The following is a 27445-nucleotide window of genomic DNA, read 5'->3' as shown; positions in this document are numbered from 1 at the left end:
TACAGTTACAGTCTTACAACTTGTCTCTTATGAGTAGGCTATTGACTTTTTAATCAGTCTCAAATTATTGGGTGTTTCAATTTTTCAAATACAATATTTTTGTAATAAATGTTCAAAATTGAAACACTCAAGTATACAAAACTAAAACTAAAGCAACGTTTTCGGTGGTCTATCCTTCCACCATCGACAAAAAACATAAATTAAAATAAAAATCAACAAACTTATTTTGTACCACATTGCACAAATAATTTAAACATAAAAATCAATAGGTTGAAATAAAATGACTTGAACGATGACCCCAAGACTTAATCGCCGCAAGGATATTCTCTCAGCCAGGTGTCTTCGTTGTGGCATTTTGGGCATAGGTCCAAGTCCATTAAGAAGATGGTCTACAAAAGAAAATCCATTGATAAGGACAAACACAATAACCAGTAAATTAAGTTATCATGATCTTTTCTGTTAGACACTAAAGTAATGTGAACTACTATTAAAAACATCACAGTTAAGAGAGGATAAACATTTTGGCAGTATGAGAACTTCCGGCAGTGTCTATTGGTTCCGCTTCATGGGTGTCCAGTCTTGACTCCAAACATCACTGGCCCTTCTAGTATAAACTTAGTACTGGTAATTGGATTATTAGACTCTTGCGAAAGAAACAAATGCCGACTAATTACTGCAAACCCTTTCTCAAACCATCTTCTCTAACCATATAAAAAGATTTAACATTAACTGCAATAGTCATGTTACAGAACATTAAAATCACAGTTTTTTTAAAGCTTATTGACAACAGCCATGTTCTGTTAATACTGTTCAATGGAATGGCGACCTTACATAGTAGGTATTTTAAGCCAAGTATGAATGGAGATGAGTGTAGGATGAGTGGCGCGATCTTGTAGTCTTGTTAGTGACTAAGGCCGACATTCCTTAGACACAGCTGTTAATTACACCCCCCCACCATACAGCTATTAACAAACATACTATTAAGATGTTATAAAATTATTTTATCAAAATAGTAGCATACTAATTAAAAATACTAAACCCTTTAGATTAATTTTGTTTGAATGTTGTTCCTTTGGATTAATATCTGAATAAATATTAATTGATTTGATAAATTTTTGTTATGTTACAATCAATGAATCACTTAAAGTTAATGATTTCTCGTATTTTCCTAAAAACTGTATTTTTGTTATAATCTAAGCCCACCAGGTTGTAGTCTAAGAGGTTAGAAAGGTGAAAAATGTATTCGATTTGATCACAGACAGTGTTTACCTAATTGTAACATGACAAACCAACATTTTCAAGTTTGTATACAGTGCCAACGGATTTAGCATTTGGGCACCCCTATGCCCATCTGCTACCCCTATGCCCATGCTATCTGACCTGAGCTCAAAAATTCACAATAGGTCTAAAAATTTAAATTCATCTGAAAAAAATTCTAAATTCTCAAATTTTTTAAAAATCTTTCACCAAAATATTCAACATTTGGATTCCCGAAAGGAATCTTTAGAGATCGTTCTTGAAGAAATTAAACCTAATATAGGCTAATAGTATTAACTGAACATAATATGACAAAATGTGAAATGGAGAGATTTAATTTAAACAAATTTTCAGTAACTTCAGAATACAGTCGAACAACCACATCTGGGGGAGGAGTGGTGATATTGTCAGAGGTGGGTTTGAAAGCTAAATCATTGAACTTACAAAAAATAGATGATTTGACAGAGGATAAACTTTTTGAATGTTGTATAGCAAAATATAAGGTGAACAATTATGAAATGCCCCCTTTTCGATGTGGGGCATTCCATACCCCCCAGACCCTCCGGTAAGTCCCGCCCCACTATTGCCCAGTGGAAATCCCTAAAAATATGCTCTGTTTTACAGGCTGATTGTAAATTGAAATTTAATAGGTCCTGTAATATAGATACTGTATTACCACAGGGATTTTATGAAACAGGCCCCTGTATCACTCCGCCCCATGTTCCTTGGCGTGCGATTTGCTCCGCACCTTGAGAAAGTAGTTCCGTAAATTTTTGCAATTTGCAGTGGTTTCCGCACCTTAAAAAATGTGTTATGGTAGCCTATTTGATTTTTTTTTAGAATCGTAGGAATGGTTTATAAACTTAGGAAGGTTTAAAAGAAAAGTCCAAAAAGTTCAGATTTACCCTTGTACTCAATTGGAAAATCAAACCCTGTTCATATTTCATTTTAGGCCTAGTTCAGTTATTTAACATGAGACAAGGATCCATTGGAGCATCTAACTTAGTTCACATGGGATCTTACCTGCGGGTGGGCTGGGCAAGGAATTCGTTTTCGGCTGATCAGATGATGGCCACAAGCTTTACATACAACTAAAGCCTTAGGTCGAAGGCAAATACAGTTTTCTGGCATAGGACGGGGTTCTGTCTGCTTAGGTGGGTATCTCCTTCTTCGTGGTTGATGGCGATTTGGCATGTTTGCAGTAGTGGAGAAATCCCTAAAAATTAAGTAGCCTAAATTGTAACTTATACGGAGAAAATAAGTACCTACTAACTTAGACTTGTCCTTAACTAAGTTCTGTACAGGAAAGTTCCCAGTCTTTTAACTTAGAGAAATACTGGAGACCTGAATTTCGCTTGGCCTACATTTATTAATAACCTAGGGTACATAAAACTACCTATGTTGAGCTAATATGGCTTACTTACATAATATGATGTGTGAATTGTAAATAGGCCTTAAACTTACAAACTTTATAATTAAAATGGTCGAGATTGTATTGGAATATTCAGCAACAGCAAGACTTAACAAATATAAACAAGTTAAACAACGAAACATCTGTTTGGCCGATTGTTGATCACTTTACCTCACAATAATGCAGAAATCTGACTTCACCTGTTGTTCTTCCTTAGTTTACGCCTGAACTACTAAAGAATACTATATATAATATTGATTAAGTAGGTATGAGGCTAATTACTGAAGGTCGAAATTTAAAATTTTAATAAAAATTTGAGTAGAGAAAGGAAAGATATATTTTAGATTACAGACACAGACAAGTCGGAACAAGTTGAATCATGGTGTTAGGAGGGAGAGGGAATTGTGTGTGACTGTGTGAGTGTCGAGTCGAGTGGAGTGAGTGAGTGCGGGTGGAGTAGTGGAATGGAAAATGGAATGGAGTTGAACGAATGGAACAGACGAAGACAGAGGAACGAAAGGAAGAGACTTCCGAAACTTGACTTGAATCTGAGCTTTTGAGTGGCAGTGGCTATTGTGCATTGTGCTTTATTGAGCGAAGCTCACTTTCCCTCACTTTGTAACTTCTTTGTAAGGGCTTCAGAATGTAATGGCTTGACCAATTGTTATGAAATTTGGCCAACCACTAAAGAATACTGAGCACAACGTTTTGGTAAAAAATATTTGCAAATTTCCTTCTGGATTTTATTTTACGGGTCACGCAATTTCGCTTGTTATTTTAATGTAAGTTGAAAGAAAAATTATATTGGGTTTATGACATATGGGTTTATCTCGTTTCATTTAAATAACAAAACATATGTTAATTGTTTGTAACTGTTTTGTTTACATTTCAATGTTTACTTTCATCATAGGTTAAAGTTGGAATGTAACAGTTTATCAATGGAAGTAACAGTTTTGCTATATTTGTTTTGAGCATGCCTCAAAGGCCACGTCATAATATTGGTCGTCGCACCGATAATGCAAATATTGTAAGAGAGTGTAGAACAAATTGTAGAACAAATGTTGATTGCACGAGTACATCCTGCTATGCCCACTTACAAAGTACAAGAGCAAATGGTCAGGATGGCCAGTTTCACTACAAAGGTACAGTATGAACTATCAGATAAATTTGTCATTGTTTAGAATTTAAATAATATCGGGCAAACAAACGGTGAATCTGTTGAAAGGGAACATATTGAAGGGTGTTAGCTCTTAGCTGCTTTAGCCATTGACAATCTTTAAATAATGCTTCGCTCATTTATGCGTCTAAAGTGTAACGGCAGACCACCCTAGTTATATTGTTAAGGAGGCACTGAACTTCCAAACAGTTTTGTACGACATGCTGGTTAGGGTTCACTTACTCTACGAATCATTGACACAATGAGCCTCCAAATATGTAATTCTTAAAACACATGGCTCACTTACTCTACAAATCATAGTCTATACGAGCTTCGTAAATAATATTGAAGGTTCACTTGCACTACAGGCTCGTATACTATACGAGCCGATCAAAAATATCAAATAAATTAAGAGGGTTCACTTACTCTACAGATCATTGTGCCTATGAGCCAAGCGTATGAATTCTTGAATAATTCAGGAATAAGCTCGTATAGTATACGAGCCAAAATACTGAATTTAAATAAATTACAGGAGTAGGCTCGTATACTATACGAGCCTATTTCATGATAACTATTACACAAATAGAAGACGGCTCACTTACTCTACAGTTCATTGGCACAATGATCTGTAGAGTAAGTGAACCCTCTACAAATATTAGAAGGCTCACTTACTCTACGGTTCATTTAGCTACTCGTCGCGCGGTTTGCAGCGCATCGTTGCAGGCGTGTATGGTAAACCAATACCGCAGTTCTGCCGTTCTGCCTTACTTCTGCCGTTTACTAGTCTTGCAGCGTGAAAGAGAGCTTGTTATGTTAATGCATTGTTGAATTTTTAACTTGTGTACTCGTTGCTAGAAATCAAGCAATTATCAAGTACCGGTACAGGAGCTATTTTAAGAGTTATTACAGACTTAATTTTCAATTAATTAAAAAGACTCACGTAAAAGCTTATGCAACTAATGGAATTACTTACTGTGTTATGAACATTTCTATATAATTAAAGTTGTAAATATTTTAAAATTGTTTAGAAGATTGCCTTTTTAGTGTTTTCTACAAACGTGTCTCAACTTATACACATAGACTGGTGGAGTGGTAATTTATATTTCTAATCATTTAACTTTAAATTATGAACGCGCTTTCAGTCACGTGAAGTTGAATTAATTAAACTGACATTAGTTTTTACCATAAATGATAAACCTTTTGAAATTGACTTAATAGCTTTGTATAGAAACTATAAATATGATTTTTATTTTTTCCGCAATGATTTGCAACGTATTTTGAGTAATTGTAAAAACACAGCTATTATGTTAGGAGATATAAATTTATGCATTTTAGAACAAAATAACAGTGTCATTTATTATTTAAGTATAATGAACTCATTTGGTTTTGAGTCGTTTATAAATGAGCCAACTTGGGGGAGAGAAAATTGGGTAAAGTGTTTAGACCATGTATTCATCAGAAGTAAGACTAATTTAATTTTTCATAGTAATTTAGAAAACTATGACTTTACTGATCATGCTGGAGTTAATGTAAATTGCGTAACAAGTTGTGATAGTGCTTTGAAAGAGGAGTTTGTCAAGGCTGTAGATCATTCAATTTTAAAAAGAAGGTTGGCTGAAGTGAGCTGGATGCCAGTGTTTGATTGTGAGGATGTTGATAAATCTCTAACAGTTTTTTACGATATTTATAATAAATGTATTGAGCAATCAAGTTTTTTAAGGCCTATTAACAGTAAAAATAGGCATCGAACTCCATGGATATCGGACACACTAATTAAAAAGATAAATGAAAAAAACAGACTTCACTCTCGATTGAAAAAGCACTATGACATACATTTGTTTAATAGATATAAAGAACTCTCTAGAGAATGTTCTAATTTGAAAAGACGGGAAAAAATTAATTATTACTCATCTAAAATTGAAGCAGTAAAGGGCTGCATCAAAGTCTTATTGGAATATATGCAAATCTATTATGAGAAAGTCAAAAAATGAACTAACATCGATTAATATAGATGATGAAATTGTACAGGTTGAGGGTAATGAAAAAATAGTTGCTGACTCATTCAATAACAATTTTACTGGTATGCCGGATAAGCTGATTAGAGAATTGTATGGGCCGGGATTCCCCGCCATGCCGGATATCGGTCTAGCGTGCAGCTCAAGGTTACGTTTATCTGAAATTACTGAGGTAGAATTAGAAAGTTTAATCTTAAGCAAACCAAATAAACAGTCTGTTGGCTTTGATGGTATTTCCATAAATACTATAAAAGAAAATGTTAAGATTTTTGTCCCAATATTACGTCACATTTTTAATTTATGTATAAAGCTAGGTTACTTTCCTTCTAGTCTAAAAACAGCACTCATTGTTCCAGTATATAAGGCAGCTGATCCATTGCAAATGAATAATTACCGACCGATCACTTTTAAATACCTTTGCTAAGCTGTTAGAAACTTGTGTGAAAAGCCAATTAGTTAAATATTTTTCAGATAACAATTTATTTTCAAATAATCAATTTGGGTTCATGAAAGGTAAAAATACTGACCTAGCAGTTGAAAGACACATAAGCGAGATAGTTAATCATGTTGATGAGCGTAAACCAACAATAGGAGTTTATCTTGACTTTACTAAGGCATTTCACTTAGTTAATCAAGACATATTATTACATAAACTAAAGTTATATGGAATTCAGGGAAATAGTTTTAAGTGGTTTGAGACTTTTTTAAATGAAAGAAAACGGATGGTTAAAATAAAAAACGTTTACTCAGATGTATGTTCTCAAAGGCTTGGCGTCCCTTAAGGGGGAGTGCTTGGACCAATTTTATTCACAATTTATATTAATGACATGTTATCAATGGATTTAAAATCGAAGATATATGCTTTTGCTGATGATACATCTTTAGTATGCAGTGCTAACAATTATGATTTACTGAGGATGAAAATTAATAATGATTTGGACGTAATATCAAATTGGGTGATAAGAAACAAATTAATCGTCAATACTTCTAAATCTAATGCAATGATATTTACTTACAAACCTCATTTGACAGAGTCGTTGAAAGAAGAGATCGATCTACGTTGTCATTTAGTTACTTGTTTTCGTGATTGTTGCTGTACAAAAATAAATTTTGTTGATTCGGTCAAGTATCTTGGCCTTCATATAGATTCAGATTTAAAATGGCATACACATGTTAATCAACTATGTAAAAAACGTAGAAAAATTAACTATAATTTCTTTCATTTGAGACAGTTTATTACTCCTAAACTTCTTAGAACGCTATTTATCCTGGTTTGAATCTACTCTTAAGTATGGTTTAATTCATTGGGGAGGGACGTTTTCAACAATACTTAAACCAATTGTAATAATGCAAAAGCTTACATTAAAAACTATTTGTGGTGTAAAGAAATTTGACTCAGCTGCACCACTGTTTCAGTACTTGGACGTAATGCAGCTAGAGAAGATATATTTATATTCAAATAGCTGTAACCCGCGGGCTCTGTCCCGTTTAACTTCTTAATTTTCAAGATTATCTCGTTCGCATGGCTCAATCACGTCCTGGTTGAAGTTTGTTCGCTACGCTCACTCACCTTTAGGTTGGAGCTCGTTCGCTGCACTCACTTGCCTTCAGGTTAGCTCGTTCGCTACGCTAACTCGCCTCCAGGTTGAAGTTCGTTCGCTACTCTCACTCACCTTTTGGTTGCAAATTAGCTGTTGTCATAAATGTAAAAGAAATAATAGTGCTGCACCCTGTTGGTAATCCTTGTAACTTTAATGCCATTGAACATCATAGAACAGAACCAACTTGTTTAATTGAAACAGCTGTTAAGATTCAATAATTCCATTTCTCATAAGGTTAACATGGGAAACTCCAGAGCCACTGGGGCGGAGCCCGAAAGGATTTTTGAACTAAGAATATGCCTATATGTTAATCGGGAATGTGAGCTATCATCATGCCAAATTTCAGCCCAATCCGACCAGTATTTTTCGCGTTCACTTGTCACAAACATACATCCATACATCCATCCATACATCCATACATCCAAACTTTCTCATTTATAATATTAGTAGGATAAAAAGTTTACTAGTTTATTTCAAACAGTTGTTATTAATAGGAGTACGAGAAACTATACTGAGGGTATGCTTATGATACCACCTGTTATGAAAGACACAAGCAGGTTACAGTGTTACCATAAAGTAGTAAAATGTTTTAACTTTAATTTTAGAGTACTCAAAAATATGCAGGATTTGAAAATTGAATTATATAAAAATAAATTAAAGGAATTGATAAAGAATAACTCAATCAAACAAAGTGAAATAATTAATTATCGAATGTAGCATATACCGTTAAACGATTTGTAAATATAAAATAGTATGTAAGAGTGAATAGCCAGTGAAGGGATGAACCATAAGTGTTTGAGAAAAATCTAATTAGATATAAGGTATCAGTGACAGTGAATTTAAAGTTAAACAGAAAAAAGACAGTTAAAATAAAATGAACCTACTCAAGACAGTGTTAAGTTTTTCAACCACACGTGTTTTACAACACATGGTTGAATATTTGTATAAAAAAATGTTTTTTATGTGAATACAGATTTTTGAACTGAACTGAACATAGCCGCATTAATGTTAATGTGCATGTGCATTTTCGCCAATGATAATGTACCAATGTCGACCGTACCAATGTCTAAACTTTACTTTCAAATGAATTTGTTGTTAAATTTTTTTATGTTTATACATCATACAGAATTTAAATGTTTTTACGTGACAAAAATAACGAAATATAACAAGCTACATTACATACAATATAATTTAGGCTTGAGCTAATGGAAAACTGTAGTTTTCGCATACTTGTCTTAACTTACAGATTCAATTACATCCTTTGTTTACCAAACAAGATATTTACATTTATTGAAAAAATAACACTTAGACAGATCAATAATTGTAAATTACGATGACAACTGCATTTATATAACAATCCTTATACAAAGAAGTATGTTTTGTGACAAAGACCGGCCTTTTACAGTAATATGGTTTACAGTACTTATTAATTGCGCGGTTGTTAAATGCCCTTATAAACATATGGAAATTAAAAATTTAAATTATTAAATCATTTTCTTTACATACTCATGAACAATACAAAACGTTCGCTGACCCCTCATAGGAATGAAAAGTAAAGATGATCGCAAGATCTCAAGTTCAAGTCACGTTCTCATGGGCAAAGACCTGGCTGAGAACAAGCCAGGCATAGATTGAATTTCGATCTGGAATGCATCGTAGAAGAAATTGTAGCCGATGGGAACAATCGACGAGAAACAATATTGTTCCCATCGATTCCGAGAAATTTTACATGCATAAAGAAATAATTTTACTTACGGTCAGCACCACGCCATCTGGAGGCTGGTCATGAGGGGAGAAGCCAATGAGGACGATGATCGAAGATATTCCACCGATGATTGGAGGGTAGGCGTTTCCCGAAGACATCGGGGGGAAGAACCGATAATCCAGGAGGGGAAAGGAGGTCTTGGGGAAGAAAAGTGTTAATCAGTCTTGGAGAGGTCTCAAGAAGTAGCACTTCAAAGAAGAAACTGTCGGGAGTCCCGGATCGAGTAGGGACAGTGACTTAACAGGGTAGTTTGAAGCACCTATTAAGATCCCGACCAGACTCAAGATCACGAGGACACAACCACGGCTATTCTTCAAGACCAAAGGCACCACTACACTACCACGCTACCAAGGACCAAAGCAACCCGAAGAGGACGGCCCATAGGACGAGCGACCGACGACGAGAGGAAGGACTACGCTTGGATCAACCCTTGAGTCTCGAGCGAACAACCCCGGAGTCTACGCCCGCACCAAAGCACAGAAAACGTACTACTATAACCATAGGGTTATAGGTACGTAGTAGTAGGTCATAGTAGTACGTTTTCTGTGACCAAAGGAACGCCCCGGGGAACCTTCCAATCGTTGCCCAACTGCCTCGTCTTGTGGTATGTCCAAATATCTTCACTCAATTGGTAGCGTGCACAACTTAAATGTTAAGGAGAAACTCCATAAGATATAACAAAATCTATATATAAATGAAATAAATAAACTATAAGAAAGATAAAGTAAATATATAAAAATAGGGCAGACGAAGTAGAGTTACTTTAAAATTCATATAAACTTCATCCCTCAATTAAACTAAAAGGGGTCAACCTAAACAAGAGCAATTTTGAAGTTTGAATAAAACAGGATTCAAAACGAATCCAAATAAATAAACCTGTTAGTTAGACTATTAATATAGACGTGTATATAATAATAGAGGCAATTTCAAATATGAGTAAATAATTGAAAATTAGGGTGTTAACCACGTAAGCACGTATTTTAAATGTATGTTTAGTTAATATATATTATCAGAGGGATGAACTAACTTGTATGTAAATATTGGGTTTAATTTAGCTTAGAATGTTTTAAGTGTTTACGATTCATATAACTAATAACATTTAAGTCTCAAGGGAAATATTTTATTTCTTATCATTTTGTATAAAGAAATTTTAAATACAATTTAAGTGTTAAGGGAAATTTTCTTTAAATATCCTTATACAAGAAACAGAGTATAAAAACCAAATAGGCTCTAAATAGTCATTTATATTATTTCAATTTTATTTGTAATTTTTCTATTCTGAATAATAATAATATCACTGTATAACAATTATCTTCATTTTATGTACTTATTTTATGTGTGCACATTTAGTTATTTTTATTAAATCATAATTATTATACTGGAACTGGTGTTCACTTATTCCACGATCCTAGAGGTCCTCCACCTAGTGAGTACTCTACCCTAGTTACATTCCCCCCTTTGAAGTAAATTTTGTTTGGTCAAGGTTTTCGTAAGTTTCTTTTACCTCTACAGAGGAGTAGAGGCTAGAGAGTTTTACACCCTCAAGAACTAACTGTTTAAATTTCTTTAGTGTGTTACGTTATATGAAAGATCCATGGTTTAAAAAGATCAAAATCACTCATAGAGAGGCTTACTGATGTGATGAGGTGAGGGAATTTACTTAGCTAAATATATAGTAATCCTGGTAATTATATCTCAGTACAATTATATCTATTGTACCAACACGTACAATAGATATAAGATAATTCGATAAGAAATTATTTTAAGAGTTATTGTAGTATTCAGATTTTCCAAAGATTTCGTAATTGATCGTTATATTGCAAAACATCAGATGATGCAGAACAAAATATCATCATCATCATCATCTATATATACTAGGTGTGCAATGCAGTTGTATGCTTGCAATATTGAGCGGAGCAAGTATATTAATAATTTTTTAAGTCAATGCTACGTCTGTTATATGTAAATGGAATGTCTACTTGCTGTATCCAAAGTCAATGCTAAATCTAGTTCACGTAATTGAGACATCTCCTGGTTGAATCCTCTTATTCAGTGGTACGTTTGTGTTATAATTTCTAATAGACTGCATTTGAATTACCAGCTGATCATATGATCTTTATTCTTATTGATTACTATTGTTTATGTTTAGTTTCTATTCTATGTTAATGGAATAATACACTTTTTTATCTGATTTATCTTTTATTATGTTATAAAGAGTTACAACAGTTTTGGCGACGAGGTAAAAGTATAAATTTGTTTATTCATACATTAATGACCAGTTACATTTTTTTTTCAATTACCTTTTCTTCAAATAACATGTTAATAACTACATCTCAGGCTTAGGAACATTCAAGTTACAACAACAAAATGAACTCAGAACAATTTGACAAATTCATAGAAGGCCAGAAACAACAAATGGATCTTCTATTTCTGTTGTTTGAGAAACTAGAACAAAAAATGAAAGATAACACACCAGATCCAACTGCTCAATTTGAAAGTTACAACTCAGAAAACGAAAGATTTTCAGCCTATATTGAACGATTTGAAAACTATCTCAACATGAAGAATGTGTCAAACAAAACTAAAAAAGCTCAAATTCTATGTGCATCAATCGGTTCTATCCATTACAACAACTTAGTTGCATTCAAAGGACCTACAAAGAAAATCAAAGACTTGGAATATGAACAGCTAGTTGAAGCCTTTGGCGAAATGCTATCGCCTAAAAAGAATACTGTAGTGTCGCAGCATTACTTTTTCTCCACTTACCAATCAGAAAGTGAAAACATACCTGACTATGTTGCAAGTTTGCAAAAACGACTTGCTGACTGTGAATTTTACATAAAATGTGAATGCAGAGAAAACATTTCAACAGCTCACATTTTCTTAAGGGCTCAATTCATTAGGGGCATTCGTGATAATAGCATTCGAGAACAACTTTTACAAGGAAAGGAAGAGAACTTTGATGAAATAGTCAGGAGAGCTATAGCTCTTGAAGCAGCCCAAATCCAGTGCAAGGAACTTTCAAACATTTCAAAACCTCTGATCCCTAGTTCTTCAGTGCCAGATATAATGAAAATTCAGAAGACCACTAGACACGATCATCCATCCACTCGGACATCATCATCATCATCATCAACATCATCTCCCTGGAAAAAGCCATCATACAAGCATCGATCAAGCCAAAGAATCGATTATGAGTCCTTAGGAATCAACAATCTTTGCTTCAGATGTGGAACATCTAACCACCGATCAAACCAGTGTCGAATAAGGCGTGAAAAACTATTCTCTGAAGCATGTAAGAAGAATGGCCACATTCAAAAAGTTTGCATCAATACCCTGACCAAGAAATATGCTTCAAGTAAACAAGTTAACCGATTCTCTGACAATGATATGATCAATGACTCACAATCTGATTGTTCCTACGGGGCATGCAACATAATCAGTTCAGTATCCAAAGATCAGAAAATCATCAACCTCTACGAAATTGAACCTGGACATGGAAAGTACATAGTAGAGGTAGCGATAAACCACAAGAAACTGAAGATGGAAGTAGATTCTGGTGCACGGTACACAATTTTACCAGAGGATAAGTTCTTAGCATTGAATTTGGGAATAGATCTTCAACCTTCAAATCTAAATTTTCGAGCTTATTCCAATGATATTGTGCCATGTAAAGGAAAAGCAAAAGTTACATTACAATATAAAGAACGATCTTTAAAAGCAGAAGTGTATGTAGTTTCATCAGGCCACGATCCTATTTTAGGTAGAGATTTGATCCGTGCTTTCGACATTGAACTAAAACAAATCGATCATGACATGAAAACTAATCCAAAAGTCCATTTGGTTGATGGCGACAGAAAGAACTTTCAAGATATGAATAACATTCTGAATGAGTTTGCTTCAATTTTTGAAGAAAAAATTGGTTGTGTTCCTAACATTCAAGTTTCATTAACTTTAAGAGATGACGCAAAACCGGTATTTACAAAAGAACGTGATGTCCCATATGCACTTAGGGAACGTGTTGAAAAGGAGTTGGAATCTTTAGAAAAAGAGGGAATCATCACTCCGATTGCGACAAGTGACTGGGGATCACCTCTCGTCATCATTCCCAAACCAGATGGTGGACTGAGACTTTGTGTGGATTACAAGTGCGGTGTAAACGAGAGGTTAGTCTCGGCTAATTTTCCTATAAGGACGGTTGAAGATGTTCTTAACAGTCTCCGAAATTCCAAATACTTTTGCAAACTTGACCTTTATAAAGCGTACTTACATTTAGCAGTAGACAAAGAAAGTAGTGAAATCCAAACTATGTCAACACATAAGGGAACCTTTCTCATGAACCGTCTCAGTTTTGGCATAAAAACCGCTCCCTCAGAATTCAACAGAATTTTGTCACAAATTCTCAATGGACTTAATAAGTGTGAAGCTTATTTCGATGACATAGTCGTCCATGGAGCAACCCAAGCAGAATGTGCTCACAACCTTCGAATGTGTTTAAGAAGACTAACAGAATACGACTTACATCTAAATCGAAAGAAATGTACATTTTTTGAAACAAAGATTGAATACTTAGGACACCTGATTGAGAAAAATAAAATCAGCAAATCTCCCGAGAAGATAAAGGCAGTGATGGAAATGTCAAGACCGCACGACGCTGATGAGGTCAGAAGATTCCTTGGAATGATTACTTATTACTCACGTTTCATTCCAAATCTATCTACGTTGTCCTGTCCCTTAAGGGAGTTGCTCAAGAAGAAACACCGTTTTCAATGGACGACAGAATGTGAATCATCCTTCCAAAAGCTCAAGCAAGAGATTTGCAGTGACAGAGTCCTGATTCCTTATGATCCAAAATTGCCAGTTGTACTTTCTTGCGATGCAAGCCCTGTTGGCATTGCGGGAATACTTAGCCACATCGTAAATGGTCATGAACGCCCTATCGCTTACACATCCAGATCACTAACACCTGCAGAACAAAATTATAATCAACTAGATCGAGAGGCACTTGCTATTATATTTTCTGTTGGAAAGTTTCATAACTACTTGTATGGAAACCAGTTCACTCTTGTCACAGATAATAAGCCTTTGAGCAGAATCTTTAGTCATGACCACTCTTTGCCGAAAATGACAACAGCTCGATTACTTCGATATGCTTCATTTCTATCTGGATTCAATTATAAGTTGAAAAACAAATCAGGAGATGAAAATGAAAATGCTGATTGTTTATCTCGAGCACCTTTGTCTCAAGACTCAAGATCAACTGATATGAAGATAAATGAAGAAGTTCACCTTCTGTATGCTGAGTCACTTTTCCAAATTTCTTCAACTGCTATCACGAATCAGACCATTGCAAGTGCAACATTAAACGATTCTCATCTCAAATCTCTTATGAAAACTCTACAAACAAGCAACGAAGACACACCCTACACCCTTCTTGATGGAATTCTCTTTTGGCAAGATCGAGTTGTCATTCCACAGAGCCTTAAAAATTCAATTTTGAGAGAACTTCACACAACACCTATCGGTATAACAAAAATGAAACAACTTGCAAGGCGGTATGTGTACTGGGAAGGGATGAACCATGACATAGAAGACCTAGTTAGATCTTGTGAAATCTGTGCTAAGCTCCGTAACAACCCCCCGAAGGTGATAGTACACCCGTGGGATCAGCCTCACTCCAATTGGGAACGTCTACATATAGACTATGCAGGTCCTTTCGAGGGTCATCATTTTCTAGTTGCCATTGATGCCAAGTCAAAATGGGCAGAGGTCCGAGTCATGAGACATTCTCCTACAACTGAAACAACAATACACACACTTCAAGAAATATTTTCATTCCATGGCTACCCCAATTCATTGGTCACCGATAATGCACCAATTTTCACAAGCGATGTATTCAAAGCCTTCTGTATTGATCATGGTATTACCCAAAAATTTATTGCCCCAGGCCATCCAGCTACAAATGGATTAGCCGAAAGAAATGTTCAAACTGTGAAGAAACGTTTAAAATCAATGGCAAGTGAAAAGGGCACCATGCCAGAAAAGGTCAGGAAAATGCTTTTACGCTACAGAGCCACACCACTTGCATGTGGGAAAAGCCCAGCAGAACTTTATTTGCACAGAAGATTAAGAATAGAGCTGGATGCCATATTTCCTATTCCAAAGAAGATAAATAAAGAAAAAGAAGTTAGGCAGACAAAACATGTAAGATCGATGAGAGTAGGAGATAGAGCCCAAGTTCGCCTTTACTCTGGAAATGCCGAAATCTGGGAATTTGGAACCATCCAATCCAAACTGGGCTATCGACATTACATGGTAAAGCTTGACTCTGGACGCTTAATCAAAAGGCACATCAATCAACTCATAAGAACAAGAGTACCGCCTAAAACGACAAATCAACGGGAAGAAGATAATCAAAGACGCTCCACTAACCAACAGTCAGAAGATATCCAAAGACGTACTGTTAGGTTCAATATTCCAGGGATACCAGCATTACAACGCTCTACAAACAGTGGTTCAACCATTGTCGGTCGTACGCTACAACGGCGTTCCACGACTGGTCAAATACCAGTAGTGGAGGCTCAACATCCTGAATGTGGCATCCATTTTCCTGATGAAGTCAGAATTCAAGATCAATCACCTCGACGTTCCTCGACTGGCCAAATACCGGTAGTGGAGGCTCAGCATCCTGAATGTGACATCCAGATTCCCGATGAAGTTGAGTTACCTCAGTTACGTAGGTCAACACGTGTTCGACAACCGCCAAGTTACCTTGAGGCTTATGTGTGAGCTCAAAACTTATGTGGGGAAGATTGTTATAATTTCTAATAGACTGCATTTGAATTACCAGCTGATCATATGATCTTTATTCTTATTGATTACTATTGTTTATGTTTAGTTTCTATTCTATGTTAATGGAATAATACACTTTTTTATCTGATTTATCTTTTATTATGTTATAAAGAGTTACAACAGTTTGGTTCACATAAACAATGGAATGTCTACTTGCAGAACCCAAAGGTAATGCTACATTTGTTATACGTAAATGGGAAGTATACTTACAGTATCCAAAGTCAATGCTCCTTTTGGTTAACGTAAATGAGATGTCTCTTTGCAGTATCCAGTGTCAATGGTGCATTTATATCACGTAAACGGGATGTCTAGTCTACTTGCAGTATCCCAAGTCAATGTGTTTAACCTCTATGGTTATTGAATTAATATTTAACCATATGATTTTATTTACTTTTCTTTAATAATATTGTCTTGTATTAGTGTCTTCATTAAAACTGTTTAGTTTCTTTTGATCTTTTAATTTTTAATTAAATAAGAAATAGAACATGGCGCAGTCGAATGAAGAACCCGTATCCCTAAACATTAAGCCTCCTGAAGCCTTTTCCTTCAATCCTCACGACTGGAAGACATGGAAGACTCGTTTTGAGAGGTATTATTCCCTTAGTAATTTAGCTCTACATTCTGGAAAGCATCAGATTGACATGCTTATCTACTGTATGGGGGAAAAGGGAGAGGACATACTTAATTCATTCAGTTTAAATGACAATGACAAATCTAATTTCAAAGCTGTTATACAGAAGTTTGACGATCATTTCCTTCCTAAAAAGAACTTAATTTTTGAACGGGCTAGGTTTCTAAAACTTACACAAGGTTCCATGCCGATTGAGAACTTTATCACAGACCTTCACAATCATGCAAAAAACTGTGATTGGGGTCAAATTGAAGAGGAGATGATTCTGATGGTTTTGATTATTGGTATGCGGGACGAAACACTAAGTGATCGTCTTCAACTTGAACCCGAATTAAAACTAAACACAGCTATAAACACTATCCGTAGATCTGAAGAACTATCAAGACAGAAACAAACTCTTAACTTGACTGACATAGCATTAATAAATAAAAATACTCAACATTTAATTAAGACAAACATTATTCCCAATAAATCAAACAATGATCAAAATTTTAAGCGGATTAATGACAATAAAAGCCTGTCCCATGTCGAAAAGAGATGTTTTTGGTGTGGTTCGACAGTTTTACACAAAAGATTCAACTGTCCAGCTAAACAATACAAATGTGGGTTTTGTAAAAAAGTTGGTCATTTTCCAAATGTTTGCAAATCAAACAAAGTCAGTCAAATTGAATATGATGATACTGACCTTGAAACACCCATTGAAAATGTTTGCTCTCAGTACATAGACCCTCAAACATTCATTGGCATTGTAGGAAAAAACTTGCGTGATGATCCATGGTCTGTAGTGTTAAATATGAATGACAGTGATGATGTTCTTTTCAAAATTGATACAGGAGCAGACGTAACGATTTTGCCTTCCGACATTAAACTGAATAAGAAAATCAGGCTCACTCCCACATCCAAAACATTTAGTGGCGCAAATGGTAAAGCTCTGTCAATTTTAGGAACTGCTACTGTAAAATTATCACATAATCACAAAACATGTTATGAGACTATATATGTTTCTAAGGGCACTTCCCAGCCACTTCTAGGTAAACCTGCAATAACAAGTTTGCAGTTACTTGCTCGAATCAACGAAATACAGCCATCCAGTAATGACTGGTATGACAGACACCCCAAACTGTTTGAAGGCTTAGGTTCCATTGATGTCAAATACAAAGTAGAACTGAAAAATAACGCCAATCCATTTGCAATCAACACGCCTCGTCGGATTCCTCTTCCTCTTTGGGAATCTACTAAAGAAGAGCTTGAAAGAATGGTGTCAATGGGGGTGATCGCTGAGGTACACCATGCCACAGACTGGTGCTCTCCAATGGTTGTTGTGCCAAAGAAGGACTCTAACAAAGTTCGCATTTGTGTAGATCTTACTAAATTAAACAGATGCGTCAAACGAAGATACTATCCTATTCAACCTATCGACATAACACTTGCCCAAATCTCAGAAGCAAAATGCTATTCTAAATTGGATGCTAATAACGGATTCTGGCAGATCACATTGGACGAAGAATCCCAAGATTTGACAACGTTCCTGACACCGTTTGGACGTTTTAAATTTCTGAAACTACCCTTTGGAATAACATCTGCACCAGAAGTGTTCCAAGAATGCGTGAATCGAACCCTTAAAGGTCAAATGAATGCACTTGCGCATATGGACGACATAATTGTTTGGGGGAAAACTCAACAAGAACATGACTATTTCTTAGAAGAAGTACTTACCAAACTTGAATGTGCTGGCTTCACCCTAAACAAAGACAAATGCTTGTTTTCTCAAACCTCGCTAACCTACTTAGGTCACCATTTATCTGAATCAGGAATCAAAGTCGATGAGACCAAAGTCAAAGCTATACGAAAAATGGCTCCTCCAACAGATATTTTAGGAGTTCAAAGGTTACTTGGTATGGTGAACTTCATTGGCAAATACATACCTAACAAAAGCCGGTTACTAAAACCCATTACCGACCTACTAAGTAGAAAAAACGAATGGTGTTGGGGTTGTGAACAACAAAAAGCATTCGATGAATTGAAAGAATTATTGGCTTCTCCACCTCAACTTGCATTCTATGATAAAAATAAACCGACTATGATTTCTGCTGACTCTTCTACACAAGGCCTGGGTGGAGTACTCAGATGGGAATTGGAAGCCTATTTCTTATATTTCACGCACTCTGAGCGAAACTGAACGAAACTACTCTAACATTGAACGAGAAGCTCTATCATTAACATGGAGCTGTGACAAGTTTAAATACTACATTGTGGGCAAGCACATCACGCTAGAAACAGATCACAAACCTTTGGTAAGTATTTTGACTACTAAAGAGATCAATGATATGACTCCCCGTCTTCAAAGACTAAGACTTCGTCTGATGAGATATTCCTACAATGTGACATACACTCCTGGCAAACATTTAGCCACTGCTGATTGTCTCTCAAGAAGTCCTGTAGCAGCTAATGAGAGTTATGATTTAGATGAGGAAGTTGAACTGGCCATCCACACAGTAACAAGAAACATTGCCTATGTAACTGACATGGTTCTTGATAGAATTGCATCGGCACAGCGGGCTAGCTCAGAACTCAGGGTAATTAAATCTTACTGCTCAACTGAATGGCCTGATAAAACTAAGATTCCCGATAATCTTAAGCCATACTTCACAGTTCGGGATGAAATCTCTTTTTGTGACGGACTATTGCTTAGAGGAGAACGTCTCATAATCCCGACAACTCTTAGACAAGAAATGTTGACAAGAATACATACAGGCCATCTAGGCATAACGAAATGTCGACTTAGAGCCAACAATAGTATGTGGTGGCCAGGAATGTCACTTGACATTGAGAAATTTGTTAATGATTGTCCCAAATGTACTGAACATAGAACACAACATCATGAACCCCTTTTGCCCAGTGAGCTTCCATCTCGTCCTTGGGAAAAGGCAGCGATTGATCTCTTTAAACTTGAAGGAACATGGTTCGTAGTAATCACTGACTGTTTTTCACGTTATTTTGAAATAGCTACATTAAAGAACCTGTCAACTGCTGAAATAATCGAAAAATGCAAATCTGTATTCTGCCGTCACGGTATACCAATTGAGCTACGATCTGATTGTGGTACACAGTTTGCTACCAGATACACTGGTCTTGAAAACTCTGAATTCAAAAAGTTTGCTCAAAGCTACAACTTTAAACTTGTGACGAGCAGTCCAAGCTACCACCAAAGTAACGGTGCAGCTGAAGCTGCAGTCAAAATAGCGAAGAGTGTACTAAAGAAAAACAAAGACGACCCATATTTAGCCCTCCTAACCTACCGCAATACACCTCTATCCACAAGTGGATACAGTCCTGCTCAGCTAATATACAACAGATCACTGCGAGATAACCTGCCTGTTTTACCAAAAAAACTTGAAATCAAACCCGATCTCTCTCAACTAAAGGAAAAAGAAGATACTTACAAAGCATCTTACAAGAGAAACTACGATAGGCGCTACGCTACAAAAGAACTTCCATCGCTGCCTGTAGGTAAAAAAGTATGGATCCAAGACCTAAAAAGAGAGGGTATTATTATCAGCTTAGGACAAGAGCCAAGGTCATACTGGGTTAAGACAGGAAACACTACGTTGAGAAGGAATCGACACCACCTTTTGCCTTACAAAGGTAATACAACCAAACCGAACAATCCTATTCCTTTATCCATCAAAGATACAACGTCAGATCCTCTGCCATTTACTACTGTTACTCAAAACAACTCTTCCCTATCAAATACTGCTGAAAGAACAACTACTACACCATCTAGAATAACTCAAGATAAAAGTAAACCTTTTTCACGATCAACTACTCCCAATCAAGAAGCTGCAATAAAACAATCATCAAGAGGCAGAATTATAAGACCTACGAAACGTTTTCCTGACTAAACTCTGAAAAGAAACTCAAAGGGAAAGATGTTTAACCTCTATGGTTATTGAATTAATATTTAACCATATGATTTTATTTACTTTTCTTTAATAATATTGTCTTGTATTAGTGTCTTCATTAAAACAGTTTAGTTTCTTTTGATCTTTTAATTTTTAATTAAATAAGAAATAGAACACAATGGTACAATTGGTTCACGTTAATGAGATGTATACTTGCAGTACCTATCTAAATCCAATGGTCTTTCTGTTTTTATAAATTAAATGTCTATTGATGTATCCAATGCAAATGGCACATTTTGGTTCAAGTAAATGGAATGTCTACTTGCAGTATCCAAAGTCAATGGTACATTTGGTTCACGTAATGAGATGTCTCCTTAACGAATCCTAAGTCAATGGTACGTATGATTCACATAAATAATGGAATGTCTACTTGCAGTATCCAAAGTCAATGGTACATTTGGTTCACGTAATGAGATGTCTCCTAAGTCAATGGTACGTATGATTCACATAAATAATGGAATGTCTACTTGCAGAACCCAAATGTGTTATATGTAAAGGGGATGTCTTCTTACAGTATCCGAAGTCAATGGTCTATCCGGTTCTAATAAATTAAATGTCTACTTGAAGTATCTAATGTCAATGGCACATTTGGTTCACGCAAATGAAATGTCTACTTGCAGTATTTAAAGTCGATGGTTCATCTGGTTCTCATAAATTACATGTCTACTTGCAGTATCTAAAGTCAATGGCACGTCTGGTTCAAGTTAATGGAATGTCTACTTGCAGTACCTATCCAAAGTTAATGATACATTTGGTTCACGTAAATCGGATGTCTACTTGTAGTATCAAAGTCAATGTCTCTGTTTCTTGTAAATGGGATATCTATACTTCCAGTATCTAAAGTCAATAATGCATCTGGTTCACGTTAATGTAATGTCTAATTAATTTATGATATAACCCAGTTACAAGAACAGTTTTAATCAATTAATTACCTTTTTGGTTTTTCTTGCCTTGAAGTTCTATTCAATGCTGTTCTGTTCAAAAACCAACAAGAACTTCAAGGCAAGAAAAACCAAAAAGGTAATTAATTGATTAATGTCTAATTGCTGTATCCAAAGTTAATGATATATTTGGTTCACATAATTTGGAATCCCTATGTGCAGTATTCAAAGTAAATTGTACGTCTGGTTCACGTAAATGAAAAATGTCTACTTGTAACATCAAAAGCCAATGGTGCATAATCCTTATTGGTTATACATTTTGTAGCAAATAATGCTCAACGGTATCAATCCGATTGTTCTTCCCTTTTGTTCTCTATTTTGCAATGTGCTAGTTTAGATGATTTATTTGTAAACACATGTTACAACTTTTGTTTACCTTTTTGAACGGAGCGAAGCTCTTATACTACACTCCTGCTTTAGTTTTACAAATACTCCTCATGAACGGCTGAAGCGATCTGCATGAAATTTAGCACAGTCATAGTACCCAACCACGGGAAGGTATAAATCTGAAATGGAACAAATCGGACCACGGGGGTTTTCCCTATGTGAATTTAAACTTTTAGAAATTTAACATGGGCCTTATGGGTTAAGTGGATGCCATGACAGTATTTGCAAGATAACAATAAAAAGGTATTATTCCCCTAAAATGAAAGTCTCCTGCACAACTTCACGTTACGCTCTTTCCAATGAGACCAAAAACATGTCAATCGGTTCAGTAGTTTCGGAGGAGTAATTGTCACAAAAATCCTGCTTGCGTATTAAATAAGTACTAGTGTCCCTCTTGCTCGAATTCGAGCAATTGCTAAGTATTACAGGCGTTATTTTAAAACGAATAACATTCATAATTTCTGATGACTTTAAAAGATTCGACTCAAAGATTATGGAAATACTCAATATGTACATAACAGGTCGATATAATCAACATTTCTTGTAAATATCTTATCATTTTTCAAAAGATGATCTTGTTTTTTAGAGTTTTCTACAAATAGACTTACTCATAGCCGCATTAGGTTGTCTATAATAACGATTATAAACGAAAAAAAACATTATTTCTATTTCTACTCCTTGGTGGTGTTTTACTACTTTCCTATGTTTACATAGTTTGCAAATCGACTCTAGATATTTCATTTCAACAAAGTCAGTAAATGTTTGTAGTAAACTGTTAAATTAGCAAACTTATTGACTGTTTTCAATTCACATATTTTCTTTTTCTCACTTTTAATTTCTGACAACAGTTGGAGTTGCATAACAATGTCAACAAAACACACCCTACATGAGCATGGTGGTTTTTTGTGTTTATTACCATGTTAATCTTATGGAGAAATACGAAACTTTAAAGGGCTCCAGGGCCTCACTCTCTAATTATTTCCCTAAAAGAAAGTTTCCTGCACAACTTCACGTTACGCTCTTTCCAATGACACCAAAAACATGTCAATCGGTTCAGTAGTTTCTGAGGAGTAATTGTCACAAAAAACCTGCTTGCGTATTAAATAAGTATAGATATAATGGATTTGCTTATGTTAAATTTATTATTTTAAGAGCAACCATCACTTAATTTGAAGACGATAATTAAATAATAAATAATAATTAGTTGATTTGGAATTAGGTAGCTGGTGCCCATTCTACGTACGGGAATCTTAGTAGAAATTTCTTAAATTCAGAACAGGAGTTGGTTTCCATATTTAGTGTGCACTTTTCCAGATATGCTGGGAAAACTATTACTGTATAGGAATACATATAAACCTTCGCAAATACAATATCTGACAGTTTCAAGCCAAAACGAATGCTTCGCAATTAAATGTTACCCAATCTTGTTAGTCCATATTTTATATCTAATGAAGGAAGCAAAGGAACTGCTTTATAGATCTACTAGCAACAGTGCCCGTTATGGTTAAACACAACGGTCTCTAGTAAAATAATGGTTATGAAATCCATACACCACTTTACTCACTAATATTAACTAGTGCACATGTTGCTCGAATTCGAGCAATTGCAAAGTAATACAGGAGTTATTTCAAAACGAATAACAGTCATATTTAAAATGAGTTTCAAAGAGTCAACTCAAAGATTATCAACGTGTAACAAAAAAAGCTATTCACGATTTATATAACATTTATCAACGTTTCCTGTAAATATTGCATCATATTTCATACCCTGGAGTTGCTTTTTAATGTTTTCGACAATCATTTCTTGACTTATAGCACAGAAAACATACTAATATTTTCTGTGTAAATAGCCATATAAGGTTGTCCATGTTTATCTTTGTTATTGATAAACCTAAAGCATTACGGCCGGTTTTCTCCTTCTCAAAATGCCTCGCTGTACAGGCAACACAGGTCATTGATAGGGGATCAATTGAGAACGAAAAGTCGTTTTGGGGCGCATTTGTAACCTAATAGTTGAGATTGTCCAGGGTCAGGTGCTGACTGTGATGAGTTAAGCCTTTTACGCGCCACTGTTCTGTAGCTGCGGTCGTTATCACGATTACGCCTCCTGTCTATGTTTCGTTGTCGTCGCGTCGGTGGCATTTAAAAGATAAAAAACAACAAATAAACAAATTATAGCTACACAAAACAACGATAAATGCAAAAATTTTAGTTACAATCATGCTAACCCGATCCTTCATAGCGACACAAAAAAAAACAACGATAAATACACAAATTTAAGATACAACCTTTGACTATTAATACAACAACATACAACCATACTAACACGATCCGTCTTATGGGTTATGTTTACACAGACTCAAATAGTAAATAAATGAACTCAATGCGTTTCATTGAATTGAAAAATAAATAACAGCAATTAAATTATACAGCTGATCAAAATGTAAACAATTATGTTCTTCATAAGGATAACATGGGAACTTTCAAAGCCACTGGGGCAGAGCCCAAGGGTCTTTTAAAAAAATGTAAGGCCAGTTTGCAAATCTACGCGACACGATCTTTTCAATGAGACGTCAATGGATAAAATCGGTTAAGAAATGGCGGAGGAGTTCAACCGACAAAGTTTCATGTAGCGTATTAATTATATAGATGGTACAGTTTAAGCACATAACATTAGAATGTTTAGAATGTAGAAAATTTAATCAAAGAAAAATTAATTAGATAACAATAAGCTGTTGAATTATTAACACATGTTTCGTATGATTAGATTATACATACTGGTAAACCAATTATTACCATCTATAAAAATAATTGGTTTTTCTTTTCCGAGTCGGGTTAGCTCTTCTACCCGACCGATTTTCATAATTTTGGCCAACTAAGGACGTACCGCAGATTTATTTGAGCTACTGTATTGTTTATTGAGATCGGACTACCTAAAGCACACTGCTGAATCACGAATCAACGATAATTACCTATCTGCAATCAATGATACGTAACTCTATTTTTATTTACGTTATTTTATATGTCTTAAAATACTTCAAAAGCTTTCACTTGAGATATTGATAGTTTTAATCAATTAAGTTCAAGATACTGTATCGCTCAATCATAAAGTATAAATTGCATTATATCTTGGATATGGAATTTAGTTTTAAATATATTTAATTAATTCTAACTACGTTATTCTATTTGTTTTGACCTAAGAACCTTCATTGAAATACCACTCCCATTTCATTAAAGCACACAGCTAAATCACGACCAACACAAATTGTTCAAAAAATTGAGTTCTTTATCATCGATTTATATCCAAACGATCTTGCTTGCAACCTCAACAGTACTTTCATAATTATTTGCAAATACAGTGTATTCACAAATTAGGTTATCCAATGACCTATTAATTAATAAAATCGGTTCAGTAGAACTGTAGATTTAACTGTACAAAGCTTAAGAACAACATCTTTAATTCAGTATTTTCTCACTACTATACATTTGGAGGTTGCTTAACGTTTTTGCAAATAACTTTGAAATGGCGAGGAAATCGACCAAAGTGGAGCGTGATATTCTGAAAGAGAATAACATTTCCTACAAATTACCATTATGTATTTCTTGAAATTACAAGAAATACATACTGTTTCATTAAAAAGTAGTGTAAAATTATACATATTGTCATATTTGATAGATAGATTGGCATTAATTTGGCTAGTTACGTATACAGACAAATTAATATTTACGTAACAAACAATTTACAGTATTTATTTTGCTTTTTGGAAATGCCACATTGCTATTTTATTTGCATCATTTGTTGCAAAAGAAGCCACATGACCATATAAACGAGTAAGCCCCTAACATTACGTAGAGAGATTAATTGACAACTTTATGTAGCCTATGTATAAGGCTGAGACAACTAACTGACATCCCCCATGTCAATGAATTTTAGCTTTAACAGTAACCCCACAACCAATTTCTCAAAACTATGATAGAGGGTTATTCATTTGCACAGAAGTACATATGTACGATATGAACTGACGCGACAAGACGAAGGAAAAATCAAAAACGGATATACATCCCTTTGAAGTTACAACGTGCCTTCTCAACAAACAGATATTTTTTCTTATATAAAATCATAGATTAATCTGCTTTACACTGGTAAAATAGCGGACATATAGAAATCACTACTAAAAAATTATAAAAATTTAGCATTTTTTTTTAAACCAGAGCAGGTAAAGTGTTTAACTGCAAAAGATCCACCAATACGATTTTAATAAACCCTGCTATAGTAGTGTGCTGCTCCTAGTATATCGAGCTCTAAATATTTGCGTTACCAACGGAAGCGCAAACAATGGCATTGTTTCCTATTGTACAAGCCTTCGAGCGCCCGGTTGGCGGTTTTTTGCTGTGTCTGTCTACTCACTACTGCTTGATTTCATCGCAGAGGCGCAGTGTGCGTGATGTTAAGCGTCACAAAAATGCAAATACCCCATTTATATTATTGAGCGAAGCACTTATAATTTTGTGCTTATTTTTGTATTTTAATTTATAAAGGCACTAGCTGTACCCGCGGGCTTTGCCCCGTTTTACTTCATAAGTGAGCTCGTTCGCATGGCTCAATCACGTCCTGGTTGAAGTTTGTTCGCTACGCTCACTCACCTTTAGGTTGGAGCTCGTTCGCTGCGCTCACTTGCCTTCAGGTTAGCTCGTTCGCTACGCTAACTCGCCTCCGGGTTGAAGTTCGTTCGCTACGCTCACTCACCTTTTGGTTGCAAATTAGCTGTTGTCATAAATTTAAAAAAGAATAATAGTGCTGAACCCTGTTGGTAATCCTTGTAACTTTAATGCTATTGCACATCATAGAACAGAACCAGCTGTTAAGATACATTAATTCCATTTAAATATGAGTACTCATAAGGTTAACATGGGAAACTCCAAAGCCACTGGGGCGGGGCCCGAGAGCCCGATCAGAATAAAAACCACTTAGTTTTAATTATAAAAAAACCTTTTTTCCTATTTAATGCCTAAAGAATCAGTGTACCAAATTTCAGCCTCCTAGGTTAATGGGAAGTGGGAGAATTAGTGATGAGTGAGTGAGTGAGTGAGTCAGTGAGGGCTTTGCCTTTTATATATATAGATTCTGCACATCCACAGGAAACTATCTTTCTAACAGTATGCGTAGATTTTCCCTGCGATGCACATAAGCTGAGATAAAAGGTTTTAAAGCATACTAGCTGTTACCCACGGGCTTCACCCACCCCGTTTTAATTCATAAGTATTAATAAAATTATTGATTGGTTAAGTTAAACTTGAATAAACAAAACAGAATACAGAAATACAAACAAATAATTACACCTGATTTTAATAAGGAAATACATTGAAAGAATAACATACAAATAAGGACAGCTGAGGTTTTTTTTTAACATTATGTATAAGGAAAGTTCCCTTTGGAAAGAAATTACGACCTTAAAGGGTGATTTATG

General features: G+C 35.2%; 3 protein-coding genes across 3 annotated transcripts; 2 read left to right on the top strand and 1 right to left on the bottom strand.

Moving 5' to 3' along the window:
- Window positions 1–202: 202 nt before the first annotated feature.
- Window positions 203–2815, bottom strand: LOC128986580 (uncharacterized protein CG13380-like). Its single transcript, XM_054407017.1, has 3 exons — window positions 2682–2815; window positions 2281–2473; window positions 203–389 (listed from the first exon to the last, which is right to left on the bottom strand). Coding segments are annotated over exons 1-3 (279 nt in total). The 5' UTR covers window positions 2684–2815; the 3' UTR covers window positions 203–305.
- An 8757-nt stretch (window positions 2816–11572) lies between these two features.
- Window positions 11573–15994, top strand: LOC128984417 (uncharacterized protein K02A2.6-like). The gene has a single exon (XM_054403736.1). The coding sequence runs from the start codon at window positions 11573–11575 to the stop codon at window positions 15992–15994; it is 4422 nt and encodes a 1473-aa protein (XP_054259711.1).
- Window positions 15995–19015: 3021 nt separating this feature from the next.
- LOC128984416 (uncharacterized protein K02A2.6-like) lies at window positions 19016–20590 on the top strand. Its single transcript, XM_054403735.1, has one exon. The coding sequence runs from the start codon at window positions 19016–19018 to the stop codon at window positions 20588–20590; it is 1575 nt and encodes a 524-aa protein (XP_054259710.1).
- The last annotated feature ends 6855 nt before the right edge of the window (window positions 20591–27445 follow it).

This window comes from Macrosteles quadrilineatus, unplaced genomic scaffold (genome assembly GCF_028750875.1).
Source record: "Macrosteles quadrilineatus isolate MER2022 unplaced genomic scaffold, UCM_ALF_1.0 Scaffold_2__2_contigs__length_208266976, whole genome shotgun sequence".
Classification (NCBI taxonomy): domain Eukaryota; kingdom Metazoa; phylum Arthropoda; class Insecta; order Hemiptera; family Cicadellidae; genus Macrosteles; species Macrosteles quadrilineatus.
Note: the sequence above shows the minus strand (reverse complement) of the source record. Positions and strands in the feature narration are given on the sequence as shown.